Source organism: Centroberyx gerrardi, chromosome 9, assembly GCF_048128805.1.
Source record: "Centroberyx gerrardi isolate f3 chromosome 9, fCenGer3.hap1.cur.20231027, whole genome shotgun sequence".
Classification (NCBI taxonomy): Eukaryota; Metazoa; Chordata; class Actinopteri; order Beryciformes; family Berycidae; genus Centroberyx; species Centroberyx gerrardi.
Genome location: NC_136005.1, coordinates 22,687,930 through 22,706,142, shown reverse-complemented (window position 1 = coordinate 22,706,142; position 18,213 = coordinate 22,687,930). Strand labels below are relative to the sequence as shown.

The window sequence follows — 18,213 nt, the reverse complement described above, 5'->3', positions numbered from 1 at the left end:
GAAACTACTCCAAACTGACACTGAAATATTAGTATACCACAAACATCACTAGCGGCACTGTACTGGAAAAGACAACTTTCTGTGTTTTCGTACTTGGTTTCGTCAGCCACTTCAACCTCGGTGGGAGCAGTGATGGGAGCGTTGGAGTGTCCGGCGGTGGGATCGTCAGTGTTCAGCTCGCCATTCGTTGAGCTCATCACCTGTGCAGGTACAAAAGGAAGGAGGCAAGGCGTTCACTCACACATTATGTCGCTGACTGCACATTCACATAGAAAATATGAAACCATGATTATCTCCATTTTCCAGCCCTCTCACATAACGAGAGCAGTCTTACATTGTAACCTGGTATGCCCTATTTGTAGCAACTTCATAAGAGTTTAAGGTCTGCAATTATATTAGCAAACACTAGGTGGCATATATACACCACAGAAAGTACTATACAGGCCTCTGACTTCTGCTGATATACAAATGGCCATTTTACATGACGTACAACGGGTGGGAAATTTTCATTTACAGCCTAGATTGCTCTTGTATATCCTTATTGATAAGGATAAAAAATATCTACTGAGCTGCTGTTGGACTTTCCACTCTATGCAGAGTTTATATCATTTGCTAAAGATATGGGAATCCCTTTTCATTGGGGTTTGGCAGGACAGGGGCCGCTGGATGTCGTCTCTGCGTTGCCCTTCTGTGATTAGCCTAGAGCAGATGAGGCGAACGTAGCGGCGAGAGCAGACAGAACGGGCCGAGCACTGATACAGGGATTGAAACAGTCGGGTGCAGACACACAGAGATAGTCAGACAGAGCGCCTGGCAGACGGGCAGTGTGGAGTCAGTGTGGGGAGAGTCAGACACACACAGAGAGCCATGCGGCTTCATGCATTAGCCGAGCAGCAGCAGCAGCAGCAGCAGCAGCAGCAGCAGTACCTGAACAGAGCCCCCCAGCCGCTCAGCTGTGAGGTGGGACCCCAGAGTCTCCTTATTGGTCACGGGAGTGGGTTGAGACTCACTTCCTTTGGGCTCAGGCGACTGACGCAAAGAGCAAAAGGGTGGAGGCAGGTGGAGGTGGAGTGAGAAGGAGGAGGAGGGGGGGGGGAGCAGGGAGTGATGGGTGAAGTGGAGGGGGATGGAGTGGGGTGGGGTAATGTGGTGGCAGGAGGTGAGGGTAGAGGTGAGGAGGGACGAGGGACGAGGAGGGGGAGTGAATAATAAGAAAAAAAAAAAAGAAACAAAAACAAACAAAAAAATTATAGAAGACATCTCCCAAGCAGAAGCAGGCTTGTTAAGACAAACTATGTTAATAGAGGGGTGTGGGGAAGCAAAAATTTATGTAAAGCACAGATCAACACACTAATAAAGTCATGCAGGAGTAAAAAAAAACAGCCTTGATCAGACAGGTATCACCTCAGCTAGCATTGCAGAATCCTTACAGTACATACACAACTTGCTTTTGACACAATATTAAGGTACCAGGATTACTTGGGCTACAGTTTGAGGTTTTATGATCGAAAATGATGCATGTTTTGCAACACACAAAGTCTAGAGTAGACCTGTTTATATTTATTAAATTGTTCTTTCATTTGCAGTGAAAAGTTGGAAAGGGGATTCCCTTTAAAAGAATCAAATGTAAAAATCCAAAATGCTAATGAGTTAAAGACAAGAAACAATTACAAGTTCAAATTCACAGCATTTCAGATTTGTTCATTCATCATTCTCTTCAAAGGGCCATTTCTTTCCCTTTTTTGAAAACCATTACATGGGTCTTCATACAGTCCAGAAAAAACTATATATAAGATACTTGGCATCAACGTATCAATAAAATGTTTTGGGGGAGAGGTATTGTAACATTATTCATTATTGATTTTCTCCTCATCCCAACAGATAATGCGTCATTGCAGAATAAATATTTCAAGCCTCTATTTTGTTCGACATGGCTGACTGTTTTAACCGAGATGTTCAAAGGTTTCTACAGTCACAGACGCGGTCAAGTAGGTGGTGCTTTGTGAGCTTCAAAAGCTGTCGTGTTGTTGCCGGGCCAATCACATTAAATGGGGAGTGATAAATAGAGGCTAGAGTCCACAGTAATAAGTCAATCATAAAACCTAATGCACTGCTTATATGGCTTTACGGGAAACGATGAGTCAGACTAATCAAGCACGACAACCTGATTTGTACCTTGAATTGTATGAATCAGCATTTCATATCAACTTTTTATATCAAAATGTTAGATAATATTTAATATCCTACAACCTAGGAACTGTGTGAATTGCTATCATTCAAGTCTTACTGGTCAAAATCACAAGATCAAGGCTCGGATAGCATGCCAATAAAAAGGAATTAAAAAAAGCCAAGTATACACTTTGTCACACACTAAGCATACAGCTTGTCATTACTGGTATGAACAATGCACTTTGCATTTTCAACTCATGCATGCAATGACTGGAGCTTAGAGTGGCAGGGTGTGTAGGATAAACTCCGAAGCCAAAAACGGTGCTTTGTTTCACAGCTAGAGCAGCAGAGCCCCCTCAGGATCGAGCGTGTCATTTAATTTAGAAGTAAACCGACCATTTTTAAGTTTTAGTAGCTGACAAAGATTTCTAAGTTTTCGCTGCAAAGTAGTCAGAGTGTAGAGAGAGACAGAGAAATAGAGAGGAAGTGGAATTGAACAGCAGCCATTTTCTCCAGGAAGTTGCTCACAGTTGCACTCAATAACAGTAGGCTGGCAGGGGAACTTGAATGACGGGGTTGGTTGGTCGGGCGGGCGGGCGGCAGATTGGTGGGTGGGTGTGGTGTTGTGCGATGATAGTGGTGACCTCACCTGGTTTTTGGTCTGCTGTTGTGCTTTGTCTCTGCTGCTGGGCTGCAGGGGCGTGTCGCTGGGGATAGGGCCTATTGGTGTGGGCTGTGGGAAACAAAGATGAGAAAGGAAAGATGATGGTGCTGAATTCAGGGCAAGGTAAGAATATTTAGTGTACACAATGTGAGGGATTTTAGACAACAGGGTTTGCAAAGAGCCTCTGATATGTTCCTAATACTAATGACTGCTATGGAGAGCAATAAACTGCAGCCATGAGGCTTGATGGCCCAATCAGCAGGTTTGAACAGGGAAGGAGGGGGAGGATGAAGGGATGAGAGGGACTCACGAGTGGCTTGCCGACCCAGTCATATTCATAATCAAAGACATAGCCGTTTCTGTCAAATAGATCAGTGAAGAGTTTCCTCAAGTAGTCGTAATCAGGCTTCTCGAAGAAGTCCAGCCTCCTCACATAGCGCAGGTAGGTGGCCATCTCTTCTGTAGCAAAGGAGAAAAAAGTCCCATATTTGAATAAACTGACACTTGGCTGAAAAATGCAGAAATTAAAAAGGCATATAAAGGAGGACACTAAACAAAGGGAAATGGCTGGTTCTACTGACCGGGGAAGCTTTCACAAAGCACTTCAATTGGTGTCGCTCGTTTGGTGTCCCCAATTTTCTGATACCTCTCCTTCAAAGTGTCCGCCTAGAAGGGAGACAAATTGTAAGCAGCAGCCCACCAATTATCCTCCTCCCACATGACCAAAACAGAGAAAGGCACAGATTCTACAAAGTAAAGCTGCGCAAAATGCACAATATACTTAAATTTGGGCCAATACATAGCTCGGGGCAGTGTAAATGAATAGGTGTAATATTCAAATGTGTTAGCCTATATCCTGGGCACTTTTGTTGCAAACCCATGCAAATCCCCTCGTAAGCCATTTTTGAGTCATCGCACAGATATGCGTCGGTGCACAGCACTGAAGCCTTGTGTTTCACTTTTCCAATGAAAAACTGCTCTGCCTGTCTTGCCACTACAGACTTATAGCTTTGATGATGGATCCCTGTAGTGGATCCTATCATGAAAATGGAAAAGCAATTACTGGTGTGTGTGGCCCACATGCACACTGACACTGACGAAAAGCTTCTTCATATAACGGAAGAGAACATTAAGCATCGATAAGCCACAGATGATATCAGGTTCGGCTTACGCAACAGCAGCACTTAAAAACAATCTAAGAGGTGTGAATAGTTTCTGTGTGTGACCTCAAGTACAGCGACAGGCTGGGGGTGCTCCTCCCTCGCCCCCAAACAGATTCCATGTTCACAGTAAGAAAACACACACACACACACACAAAACCCAGTGAGGAGACCTTCCAATGTCACCAGTGTATAAGGATGGTGTTATTTTCCAAGGCAGGGGTAAATATCAGGCTCTGTGTGCCTGAGGTCATGTGGATGATGTGTATGAAACAGAATACTGCACCCAAGAGTATAAGAGGAAATGGTACATCTCTGTGTATGGCATTAAAGGGATTACAGCAGTCTGATATATATCAGTATGTGCTAACATGATGATGATGATATCAAACAATACGCTGCCGTACCTTTAGGCCCTGCCAGGGGAGGCTACCTCGTAGGAAGTACATGAACATGTGACCCAGCGCTTCCAAATCATCCCTTCTGCTTTGCTCTGGAGTAGATGGGACAGGAGGAGGACCAGGTTAGCCATATCACAAGAATGGGTAACAAATTCCTAGCATTACCAACTGGCAAAGTTAACAGGCAAAAGGGCAGTCAGAGATACAGCAGAACTGCAATTGTGTAATGATGAACAAGTTATCCACATTATGAGTTATCCATCGTCTGTAGTTATCCATCTGTTCAAATGAAACATGTGTATAAGGCCAAGATCAAGCCACTGAGGAAAAACAACAGCAAAGTGATTAAGACGAGAGCCTTCAAAATACCCAAGTACAAAGTTATACATCAGAGAAAAGAAATTTCAATGATTTACAAAAGAAAGATATGGCAAATGATAACAAGACAAAACAGTGCTTGTGCCTTATCAACCTCAGACACAATAATGGCTTTGCTGTTTTAACCCTTCATACTCTGAAGCTTCTAAAGGGTGTACCTTGAGATCAGCAAAGGTTAATAAAAAGTATCGTAGGTCAAGTTTGTGCTCTTTATCTGCAAATTCTAATGCTTTGTTTAAGCGACAGTGTCTATACACTGAATGATGTATTCATTGTTATAACAGCTTAGTTATATCACCATTCAAATTGAGATATCTTCAGCCCCTACTTGGCCATATTTCTCTGTTAGCTATTTAGGTTCAGGATCTCTCCTTTCACTTAAAATTGAATGTTAATGCCTGGTTATGCCGATTTAAAGGGTTAATCAGACCACTGCCCTGGTCCTCAGACCTTCTCACCTTTTCCCAGGTGTGTGTTAATGCTCATGTAGCGCGCCGTCCCAGTCAAACTCTTGTGCTCCCGGTAGGGGATGTGTTTTTTGGTCTCGGGGTCTATGTACTCTTTGGCCAGACCAAAGTCAATGATGTGGATGGTGTGCTGCCTCTTGCTTCCTGGCCGCCCAACCAGAAAGTTTTCTGGCTTCACGTCCCTGTATATCAAACTCTTGGTGTGGACATACTCCATCCGCGTTATCTGGCAGAGCAGAAAGCGTGACAAGATTAGGATCTGGAATTTCAATAATTCAATCATCCAGGCAGTTTTCAAACATCAAGACTCCAAGCATTCTGAGTACAAAGAGGATGGAAACTCTGAGATTATACAGCAAGATTTTACTGTTGACAGTGCTAAAATTGTTATCCCAAACAAACAAACATAAATAATTATCACTTTTAGCACTTGTTCAAAAAGTTTTTAGTGACTTCCAAGTTACAAAACACACAGGTAGTAAATTGTGTGTGCGTATGTATGCAATATAATGCATGGAACGAGCTATGGTGAGCATGTGAACATGTATTATCTTTTTTTTATGTTCTCCTTAACCCCCCCCCCCCACACACACCAGACATTTCTTTTCACCACGCCTTGCCATAGCATTTCTCCCATTATCCAAAATGTTTTCCCAGCTGGTCTACACATTCAAACAGGAAACCTTATAGCCACAGAAGCAGGCTTATCTAACTGTAAGGCCACTCCTGCCCTCCTCCAGGCCGTACCAGCTGTATGGCTATCATGAGGACGGTCTTGAGGGAGAAGGTGCGGTCGCAGAGGTCAAACAGGTCCTCTAGACTAGGCCCGAGCAGCTCCAGCACCATGGCGTTGTATTTCCCACAGGGACCAAAGTAGTACACCTGAGGGATTCCCTCTGTGGAGAGAAAGAGATACACACACACATAAAAGGTTAGTTTTTTTTAAATCAAGCCCATCAGAGATAGAGAGAGAGAGAACTTGGCCTTAATTATATGATCACAATCCAATTTTCATGTCTTACAGATTAAAATAATATTGATGGATACTTTTATCCAGCTTGCCTGACATGTCATGAGGCCATGCATTTTTTTTAGCATGGGTGGCCCCAGTGGAAACTGAATCCTTATCCCTGGCAGTGTTAGTGCCAGAAAAGACTTAAATTATCAAGAGAAATGGTGGCAGTGGTTGAATTTTCCCATCTACTGATTCACACTTGCGTCCCCTGATCATGCAAACCTTAATGTTTTCAAAACTTTATCTACAATGCAACAATTTAACAATTAGTGTAGAAACACTGCAAGTCGTGTGAAAGGTGCCGCATGCGCCGAGTTGAACAATCAGCCGGGAATGTTGATAAAAAGTAACCTGGTGTGGGAGAAGAGGCTCCGACAGCACTAAAGCAGCAATGGCAATCTACAGTTCAAACAGTCTGCCTCCCTCATCAGGTCTGTCAGAGAAAGAGTGGTGGCTTACTGTCACTTTCCCTCTGCAGTAGGAATCGATGGAAGTGTGTCCAAAAGAAAACCCATATCATGATAAAAATGAAAACAACAACAGTAATATCTGTGGTAAACACAGGCCAGTGGGAGAAACATGGCAGTACTAGTGTCCTTTAACAGTACAACGCTGGTGAAGGTGAGCAACACACCTGTCAATAGCTGTCAACAGCCATGATGCCTCTGCTACTAGAAACCACCACACCCTGTTTCATGATTACGTGTGTGACTTCAGAAGAATGTGGATGGATCAACATCACAGTATGCCCTATCTTGAGGGATACCAATGTAGGTGTTTTGGCAGTGGGCGGAGAGGGGCGTGGCTAAAGTCTTCTTAACAAGCTTTACTGAAAGACCAAAAAAACATACCGGTCCTCTGCAAACCCCACCACAGACACATCTTTATCACTCACTCAAATCTGTCAGACTTTCCCTCTTGACGAGTTTAAAACAATGTATGGGTTTACACACACACACTCAGAAATAATCTAGTTCAGGGGGCCATTTTTGCCCATGGGAACTGATTTTAATGGCATTATTGTGCTTTTTGGGGACTATATTGTTAAACTATCAAACACAGTTTGACATTGCATATATTGGTATATATTTTACTGTTAAAATAGGTCTAATTTAGCTACAATCACAGTGATATGATGAAACCACTGGGCAAAAGAAATGCATTAAAACCTTGGCACCTCAATTGGTATTAAAATGGTATCATAACAAGCAGTCTTACAATGACCTGAAATTGTTGCTGGTTGCATCCAAGGTTGTTTTCCCTATTAAATGTTGTTCCATCTTGTTTCATTTTTCCTAATCTCTGCTGGTTAGACAGTAAAAAGCTCCCAACCATAGCTTTGTCGCAACAGAATGAACTACAGTGGCCCATGAGGAACCACAACCGCATTTAGCAAACACTCTTGAATAATGTGCGACAACTCAATGGAAAAATATATACAATGCAAAGTTGGACTAATCTTTATCTGGCATTTTTGCTGCCCCTCTCCCACTGCAATGTTTATGAACTTTCATGGGCATTTCTGCCTGAGCCCCCATTCATTTCTGACCCATACACTCAAAGACACTTAAAAGAGCCATGACCTTGTGGCTCAGGCTACAAGGTCACAGTGGTCTGTGCCACGTTAGTCTTAGCAGAGCCGGCTCTGTCACCAGCCGCCCACCCAGGGACCTTCATTCCATTCCCTGGTGCCAAAGCCACAGTATCCCAGTACTGGCTGTCTCCCTGAGGGCGCACTAACCCAGAGCTGCCATATCAGTGCTGCTGGCACAGCAGGGTGTGTGTGGGTGTGTGTGGGTATGTGTGCATGGGCGTGTGTGACAGTAAAACAGAGAGAGAGAGTGCATGAGTGAATGAGATAGTTAGGCGACTGAGTGAGTGAATGCGATTGACTGAATGAATGAGTACATGTATGTTTATGTCTGAAAAAGAGAAATGAATGTGTGAAAGAGAGAGAAAGTGAGAGTGAGAATGATTACAGCACAGTGTGCACAAGTGTTCAGTGTGTGCATGTCGGCTGCTAGCCAGGGGGCGGAGGGATTACAGCCGGATTTACCTGATCACCCCTCAACGTCAGTCCCACAGGGAAAGAAGACAAACTGCGCATGCACGTACACAAACACACGCATGTACACACACACACACACACACACACACACACACACACGCACACACACACCTGTCTGCACTTTAGGCTGCAGGATTTGCCTGGTAATGACGCCCATGACAGACGAGGCAGTGACAAGAGATCACTGGGAGGCTGACTCATCAAAGTTAGGCCCAAATCTGGAGGGCATTCAAACCCAACATAGTCATCAGAAGAGGAAAGCACACAGTATATAACGGTCTTCTGCTGGGGAATGTGAGCGGAAGGCAGTGGGACAGTCAGCAACTGTAAGCACCAAGCATTACGTGAAGGAGAAATAGCTGGTGGAAAGTGCATGAAGCACGTTTTTGGGGTGATTTCAGATTTCATTTATTTAGCCTTTTACAGGAATATGCTTTGCATGTAAGAGCACTGAGTCAGACATTTACAGATATTTCACAAAGATAACATTTAAGACATCAAAGAACACACATAAACTACAAAACAGGAATGACAGTGTAACATTTCAACATGCAGGTAAGCTAGGTGCTGCAGCAGGTTAGGGTCATGATGATGGTACAGAGTCAGGGGGTAAAATGCATTTGTGGGACTTCATTAGTTTGATGCTGCAGGGTACAAAATAATTCAGACTCCTGTTTGTTTTTGCTGCAGGCATTTTGAAGCGCCGTCCAGATGGCATTAAGGTGTATTCACTGTACAGGATATGGGTGGGATCTCTGTCTCCAGTGTAAGATGTATTGTGACATAGTTGCCACAGAAGCATCATACAAGCAACAGCTGCACAAAATAGGTTTTGGGCGACTTCACCAAACTGCCACCGACTCAACCAACCACAACAAAAGCAATAGTGGAACTATTCTCCCACGCAACAAATGTGTGCTTTCCCCAGTAACAGTAAACAGTAAACACTTGAAATGGAACTGAACAACTGAGCATGATTGCCAATCATCATCATGAGCAGACAGCAATTTTGTTCTCTCCAGAAAACTAGAGGCCAATCAGTCCCAACTATTCCTGCAGATGGTTTCTATCTCGATGAAACACAATAAGCTAACCAAATCAAGTCTGTAATGAAACGCTTGTAAAAACCTCTGTGTTTCTTTCCCCCCAAAACTATTTTATATTGTCATTTACAGCAACAAACACATCCAGTAATTGTGCGTTCAGCATTATGGGCCAGCAAACAGTAAAGCTGCAAATTCTGCTGGCTTTCACTGCAAGCCAACCTCGGCGGTGCTCTGACCCCGCTCTCTCGAGACAAGAGTGGAATGTGTCAGAGACAATCCCACCTATTGTATCTCCAGGCAGGCCTTCTCAGGCGACACAGCAAGAGGGAGGGCTACATCATGGCAGCCGAAGACAATGTTGCCCTACAATGAAATGTCAGAGTTAAGGGCAAGCCGGAGAGGAGAGGAGAAGAAGAAAAGAGGTGGTGTGTATTAAAGATTTAGAGTGTGGAGTGGAGTGCACTGGGAGAGGAGGAGGAGGAGAAGTGACTTCCATTAGGCCCAGTGCTCTGGAGATGTTCTAACAGGGCTGAAATGTGATCAGCGCTCAAGCTTGCACTGACTGAGCCTGGAGCTGTAGATGAAACCAAGTTCACCAAGGACAACAATCCTACCAGACACCATAGCAACAAAATTTTAAGCTTAAGTGCCGGTGTAGAAAGCCATTTAGATTTTGTCTGGGGTTATTCTGGGTGCCACGTTACTGGTACCCCCTCTGCAGAGAAAAGAGGTCAGCAAACATGTACTGCCATGGTGAGATGGGCAACGTAATAAAAGCCTCATGACACAAAATTACGTCATTTAGCAAAAGCCATGGAACAGGATTGTGGTGCTAACATGGCTACAAATCTATGATAATAAAGAGTTAGAAGTATAATATCTAAGGACATACTATACATCCCAGAACATATAAAACTACAATGAAATATATATCGTCAATGTCAATTTCTGATTTAGTTAATTTCCAGAGTTACTTATCTGTGAATATCACTGTGCGATAGGTTAATGTGTGAATTAGTGAATTTCGAGTTTCATCATCTTTAAATATCACTGTGAAAAGTGACAATTTCTAGAGTGTCCTACTTGTAGATGAATGTGAAATATTTCAATATTTAAATTAGTCATTTTCCCAAAGTTACATTTTTTAAACTATGGCTTCTCTGTATTTTTTGTGTTATGTCTTACTATGGTGTATCTTATGCTTCTGGTGACACCTCAATTTCCCCCAGGACTAATAAAATAGTATCTATCATCTATCTGAAAACATCAAGACCTAGAATCCCCCTACAGTAGCAGCTTACACATAAAAGCACATTATTGATTTTTCTGTCAGTGATCCACATGGCATGGATATGGTATAGAAAGTCCATGATGCACATAAAAAAAAACATTACCCACATAGATCCTGTGTCACATATGCTACAAAAAGCCATGATGGGGCCGATAAATATTCACAGGCAGGCTGATATACATCATCACTGAAATCTTTATCATTTTCAAGAGGAGACCACCACATATAGGCTGTGACACTAGTCATGAGAACCTGTGTATCCCTGATTGCATGAGCTAACTCAACCTGTTAAATAATTGATAGTTGGACCATAAAAGCTGGATGATGTCTCTGAAGTTGCTCCCCCGACCACAGTGGTAATGGCTGGAGAAGAGACCACAGACTCTCCGCTTAACTGGTAGAGAGCTTACTTATGTATGTGTGACACATTTACTTTTTTTATACGGCTATTACTGGTGCAAAAACAACCAGTCACATTTAAACAGATGTACTTATGAGGGAAGTTCCAGATTCCAGTTCTTGTTGACTGCATTTACACTGATGTTTCAATGCAGCTTTGTGCCCTACCTAGAAAAGCCTGAGACAGATATGTGCTTTGGAACTGAAACTGCAGGTGTAAACAGGGACTGTGTGGCAAGTGACTGGATATTCACAGCGTTAGTGAACTTGGAGGCAGGATTCCCAACAGCTGGGATCTGCCCAGGACAGGAGAGAATTAACACTGTGTAGATAAGCTCCTCTCGGGCGTTAAGCGCTGAGTAGTCCACACTGCGACATATTTGAGGCTCTTGGGTTGTGTAGGGCTAACAGGGTCACATGGCCCCATTTAGCAATGTTGACAACGTAAGTGGATTTAATCTATTGCCTTGATGCCTCCCATGCTAGATTGTCTAGTGAGCCTTCCTGTCACATCATCATGCAGTCACCAGTTGGGGGTCAAGGCATCTCCACTCCATTATATGAAGGAAAAACAGGGGAGACTAATGTTGTGGTTCCATTTTTAGCTAGCTAAGCTAATGAAAGTGGCTCTATCTCTGGCTCAGCCAATGAATGTGGTCTAATCTTGACCTCAGTCAATAACAGTAAAGCTGAAGGCCAGTAGTGGTCCCAGTAGCTGAAGGGATAGTCAGGATGTGTTTAACGCACCAGAGGAAACAACAAAACAGAGGCAGAGAGAGAACAAGAGAAGGACTGGACTAGAGAAATCTACTGCTCAAATCAAGGGAAATGGCAGAGGAGATGACAATTACTGCTATCTTTGAGTTTGTGTATGTGCAAGACAGTTAACTCACAGCCCAGGATAACATATCAAAACACGAACAGCCAAAAGGGAGAGATAGGACACCCCCGTTTAGCAATGCATGCTAAGAGAGTTTCCCTGGGCTCCCTGCTGGCAGCACAGTCAGTCAGAGAGGCAGAAGGCACTGTGGCTGAGGAAGCAATCCAAGTAGATATACGATAATGGCCCAACTGCTTGGAGAGGGCCATCTATAAATAGTCCAGGACAGCCCTAATGCCCCAGCTCCCTATCAACAGTGGAGGGCTTTCGCTCTGGCACAAGCAGCCAGGAAGCTGGCAGGTGATCACTACATGAGACCACCACACACTTGTCAAAAGGGGGGTGGCGGGGTGGCACTGAAAGAATAGCACCAAGCACTTCCAGTGCTCTGGTAGTGACACACACACAAGCATACACACATAAATACATACATACTATATATTGCATATATATATATATATATATATATATATATATATATATATATATATATATATATATATATATATATACATACATACATACATACATACATACATACATACATACATACATACATACATACATACATACATACATACATACATACATACATACATACATACATACATACATACATACATATATATATATATATATATACACATATACATATATATATATATATATATATATATATATATACACACACACACACACACACACACACACACATATATATATATATATATATATAACAGCACAATTGTGGGATAATGACATAGACCCCTTTGACAAAGGCCCATCTTCAAAAGTGGAAAAACAGAGGTGTGCCAACAGAGGGTTGAGCAACTGGCTAGATCTCCCCCAATTTCATCCTCATATCAGCAATCCCTAACCATTTCACACTGCTTGAAGATATCAATGTTGCAACATTGCAGGATGTGATTCTGACAGAGCATTAGATTGTGGTTTAAGCATATTGTAAGAAATGGTTTGTACCTCTTGCTCCTGTCACTTTGACTGAGCAGTGGTCACATGATGCCTGCAAATGATTTCTGAATAAATAATGAAGCAACATTGCTGTGAGCCAGCCAAATCCACACATGTGCACCTACACGCACATAAACATAACAGATGAGCCTTCCCAGCCAACTGGCTAGGCAGGCAGGCACTGCTGTGAAGCCTTCCAAGTCCCTGTCCCTCCCAACCATCTGACTCCACAGCCCCAGTCTCTCCCCTCTGTAACCAGCCGGCCAGCCAGACCAGATCAAAGGGCTGCCGCCCTGCAGCCACAGAGTCACAGCTATGCATCACAGTACCATGGGCGGGCAGGGCTGCAGGAGAGGAAAAACTCTGGGCACTGTAGTGGTGGGATTGGAAATGAGGTAAGCAGGCTTTCACAGCTTCCACTGGCTCCCACGGGTGGAAAGATGAACAAACAAATGCAGCCTAAAGTAGTATGAAAGCCCTTGCAGTGGTATGTGTGTGTCCGTCTGCCTGTCTCTGGATGGATGATTTTTTATATGTATACGCACACAGACATTTATACCCAGTGTCAAGGCCCTTGTGCCCAGCCCCATGTAGTGTGAAAAGGCACATTCACATTCATTTCATCATAATGTTCCTGTCTAACAGTGATGGATAATCTACAGCCTGCATCCCTCTTACCTGAATTTCCCAACTGTTTGTAAAATCTATACTCCAAATGGAGCTGTGGCGCCCTGGACTTTATAGGTTCCTGAAAGAGAAGAGAGAACAAAGGAAGGAGTGCGTTAGAAACAACATACGTAGTTCACAATTCAGTTAACATGCAGCATTAAGCTTATTTATCTACAACGACATGGACCTCACCACTAAGGTCTGGATCTGCCTTTTAAACTTTTACTTTTGTTGTTTGGCTCACTCACCCCAGCCTGGAGAAAGGCGAAGGAGGGCAACTACTCTCATAGGAGATATTATAACATTTTCTATTCATATAACGACTCAATGAAAATTAAAATCATTGTGAAACATCAGTAGCAGCGCTTCTTTCACACAGGAAAGGGAATATGGAGATTCAAAGACTACGCATCTATAAGAGCACAAATGAGTGTGTCGGAGCCTTAACCAAACAGAAAGAAGTATTTTGTGAGACAGCCTTGCATGTATACCACCATGATTATCTTGGCCTGCAATTAACTTAAATAACCACAATGTTTTCCTTATTTAATGCCTAATAGAACTTTAATTAAGTCTCAGGTCAGACTTGTGGGATGTGAGAGGATAAAGAGCAGTTCCAGCTGGTGAACAGCAGGCCTTTGTGATGACATGGCTGATAATCAACCCACTAGGACATATTGTTCATTATATCGCTAGCTCCAGCCTTACAACCTAAAACATAATCTGATTAACCCCACTCCCATGATGACAAGGGCATTATAGACAAACGTGGTGAGGATAGAACAAATGTACAGGCCCAACTTAATTCCTTTCCTTAATCTTCAATAGCTGCACCACAGCCTATGCTAAAGTCCTCATCCGCAATTGGGGTATGCTTCCCCCTTTTAAACACTTCCACCCCAATACTGGTTTTATTTATATTATGATTCATTGGAATAAAGATATTGTTTTTTGTTTCTGAAACTGATAACATGAGGTTTTGATAAGACTGACATTATGTGACAGAAACATTAGATTTACCTCTATTTTAAGTCAGTAAAAACTTTGTTGGCAATGTTTGCAAGCAGAGGGACAATGAGCTATGAGAGTTGGAATAAAGCTTGCTCTCAATGTACTCTCCATGTTAATGAGAAACTCTGAATACACCTAAAATTTATTTGGCCTAATGACTTCTGAGCGGCTTAAAATAGGTTTTAATCTCAGTAGTTGCTTCCCATGTGCATCTAATTCAAAAGCACTTCTAGTTTAAATTATATAAACTGAAAGCTGAAAGGCTGTCAAGCTGCCATATTCACTCCATTAGGCCTTTATCAAATCAGGAGTATTTTCTCTTCTGGTGGCCTGATAGCATGTAGGAGTACACACTCCAAGTATGAACCGTGTTCAACACAGTGTGGGACCTCGTATTCATTTCCCATGACCGGTCTCACTCTGACTGGCTGCGTTGTGTGGTGTCAGCTAAACCCCTCTACCACGCAGAGCACAGCGTACGCTCCTCCCTCTCTTGTTTTCCTGCTACTTGGAACGATAACAGCAGCAGCGGCAGTGGGCCGGCCCGCGTATAAATAGAGTACAGGTTTAGAAGGGTTTCCCGGATGCTAAATGGCCTGTGTCTGTGGAGGGAACACACAACTCGACAGATGTGCACACGCAAAACATACAAGTGGTGGCCCTGGTTCAATCAACGGCTCATCACTTCACAGCCATGATCAGATTATCAACTCTGCCTGCCTGTATGGCCGTTCACAAATGTCTTTCATTTAGGCCTAGCCCTCCCCGTCTGTGCTGCTCTGCTATACTCCTGCTCTCATCCAGCTGATGGGGAGAGAGAGAGAGAAAGGGAGAGAGAACGAAACAGAGAAGAAGAGAGCGAGCAAGACAGAGGAGTGGAGCAGAGGACTGTAGGAGGAAGACACATGAGCAGCCAGAGAGGCAGGGCGGGGAACCGCTGTAACGTCATCCATCTCCTACATGAGCAGGGACGGGAACACCGAGCACGTCTCACGTAAGTCAGGCCATGCCGGAGAGGAGGAGGTGGAGAATAAATATGAAATATATAAATAATGAATCAAAACAGATGGCACCAAACCACAGGACCCTCTAAAACAGCTTACAGTGGGAAACAGAGGCTTATGGCAGCTTTACGTACTTAGATTCATCTCATCTCTCAGCAGACGGGCTATATCTACGGAAATGACCGGGGCCAACCAGGAAATGTCTGATGCATTATCTTTGCATATAACAAGGATTCATCTCGGCTCCTGCAAATATCAACTATGAAAAAACAGTCCTCACCCCACCCACTGCGTTGTAAAACATGATTTCACAGCACCCCCCCACTCCACATCTCTCTCTTTTTTTTTTTTTTTAAGTCATCAAACAAATCTTTCCCTTAGATGGAGTAAAGTGCTAAAGCAGGGACTCTACTGTCTCTACAGATGCACTTTTTAGGAATCCAGCACTTTGTAGAGGGGGATTATCTGTAATTATCTGTAACCTTTAGGGCTTAGGCTATTTCTCCTAAATTCTATGTTCACAAATTGAAATCACCTGTATTTCTTAAAGAGAAAGCAACAGAAAATGCCCCCATTCAAAGGTTTCTGAGCTAAACTCTGATGACAAAAAAATAGGTTGAAAATTATACAAAATTGTGATAAAATGATAAAACATCAATACTGTCAAATGTTCTGTCCGATTGGAAATCTAAAAATAATGCTGAAAACAAGAGGCAGCACTTGATAATTTACATCACTGAAGTAGTCTGAACTAGTCCACTCTCCTGCCATTAATTCAGAACACAAATTAGAAAACGTATCAGTTGTCTACTATTTGCAGCCTTCCTTACTGTCTTCGTCTTTGGGTAGATACAGATGTAAATAAATGTTTCCTCTCACACAGCAAGACTTGAGTAACACCAATACTTTATCTTGATTTGTATGCCTACAAACCCATGTTTTGTTTTGTTCTAGAAAACAAAACACTTTCTGCCTCAAACTGGTGTATCACCTCCATGAACATCACGAGAAGTGCATATTCATGACAACTGGCACAAACTTCTATGCAGAAAGCTGATTGCATGCCACAGTGAGACCTTTTTTTTTTATGATGCACTATATACCAGAGGGACTCTTGACTTTATCCTCTTTTGTTTACTTGTCATGTAGAATTGTCTGTTGCTATCTCAATAAAGATGGTGATGGTGTAACATTTGCGGGGAATACATGTCATTACAGTGCAATAGACCAATAACTTTTTGAAAACTGAAAGGACTCCACAACTCGGCTTATTCTTCATTAATAATGCAGTGGTGTTTGTGAATTATTTCAAACCAAATTATAACTGAGCAGTAGAAAAAAAACCCACATATAATGATAACTTGATGAAATATCTAAATGTCAACTTGTTGGTGATACTTGTTAACGAAAGTAGTAGTTTTTGTGTTACCCTTCTCAACATGGCCCTACTAAAGCCTGTGTGGTGTCATGCATGGAGCCGCGTTTTGCCGAGTGTGCTGGCCTGTGTCCAGGGCAGCTGACAGGCCAGAAGGGCTCTTCACTGTCTGACCTGCTGCTGCTGCAGCAGGTCAGACAGCTCCACCTCAGCTGCTCCACACTACAGCAGTGTTTCTTAAGACTATGGGTCGAGGCCCAAAGTGGGCCTATGTCTGGTGGGTCCCTGCATGACAACAGCACCAAGAAATGTTTTGATTCTAGGACTATTTGGGTTTCAGCTTGATGAGAGCCTCTGTTCTAACCCACACTACTGCACTCCAACAACAGTCATAGGTGGCGTTTTCTGGAGGGGTGGTGCAATTTCTCCAGCTTTTTCATTTTAGGGAGCCCCCAAATAAGTTCACTTTTCAGTTCACTTCCCACCCACACTCCAAACATTAGCAGACAACACTGGCAGAAAAAAGGAATGAGCATTAGAAATTAGCTATAAATGCTGTGATGCAATACAATGGAAAATTGTTCTACAATTCAATGTATACTGTATCTGTCCCTATTAAATAAAATAAATAAATAAATAAGAGCCAATAGATTTGTTGATATTAACATAACACTTAACAAAATAGCAGGTACAGCCCTAGGATCATGACTCCGAACAGCCTGGGGCTGGGCATGAGCTGAAATGTTTGATGCCATTTCAAGCATCCCTGATTCTAACTCCAAGAGGAAAACACTTAAAGCTTGTACAAACACATATCATTATGTCATCGCAGATTAGATGGTGGTTTCTATATTTTAACCTGCGGTAGCGTCCGCGGACTTGTGTGAATGCAGCAAGCCATCAGCTCCACACAAAGTCCTCTTCCTGGGATTAACCATCTCTACATCTGATGTCATCTAGGCTAAATCTGATCTCCGTTCCATCACAGCTGAGAAAGATCAGAACTGACCTCAATGAATGAACTAACGAATGAAGGGGAAAAAATGGGAAAAAAAAGAAAAACCAATGGTGGATGTGATCAGAATAACACAAAGAAGACAGGAAATAACAAGACAAAAGTAAACTTCCATTGGGCCTAAAAAGGTTGTGTTGAAAAACTGAGATCTAGTCAAAAAATATACATTCTTAACAAATAAATGCAGGAATGAATGATAAGAATCCATCGCATCCTGGGTAGGACTGCA

General features: G+C 42.8%; 1 protein-coding gene across 2 annotated transcripts in view; it reads right to left on the bottom strand.

Moving 5' to 3' along the window:
• Window positions 1–18,213, bottom strand: part of csnk1g2b (casein kinase 1, gamma 2b) — a 30,680-nt gene that overhangs the window by 991 nt on the left and 11,476 nt on the right. The window contains exons 3-10 of one of the 2 annotated variants that reach the window (XM_071913404.2): window positions 13,589–13,658; window positions 5,987–6,135; window positions 5,231–5,465; window positions 4,401–4,486; window positions 3,415–3,499; window positions 3,144–3,292; window positions 2,819–2,902; window positions 94–200 (exon numbers count right to left, since the gene is read on the bottom strand). In XM_071913404.2, coding sequence (XP_071769505.1) covers window positions 94–200; window positions 2,819–2,902; window positions 3,144–3,292; window positions 3,415–3,499; window positions 4,401–4,486; window positions 5,231–5,465; window positions 5,987–6,135; window positions 13,589–13,658 — 965 coding nt within the window. The remainder of the gene's footprint in view (window positions 1–93; window positions 201–2,818; window positions 2,903–3,143; window positions 3,293–3,414; window positions 3,500–4,400; window positions 4,487–5,230; window positions 5,466–5,986; window positions 6,136–13,588; window positions 13,659–18,213) is intronic. The other variant, XM_071913405.2, reaches the window with a different exon arrangement.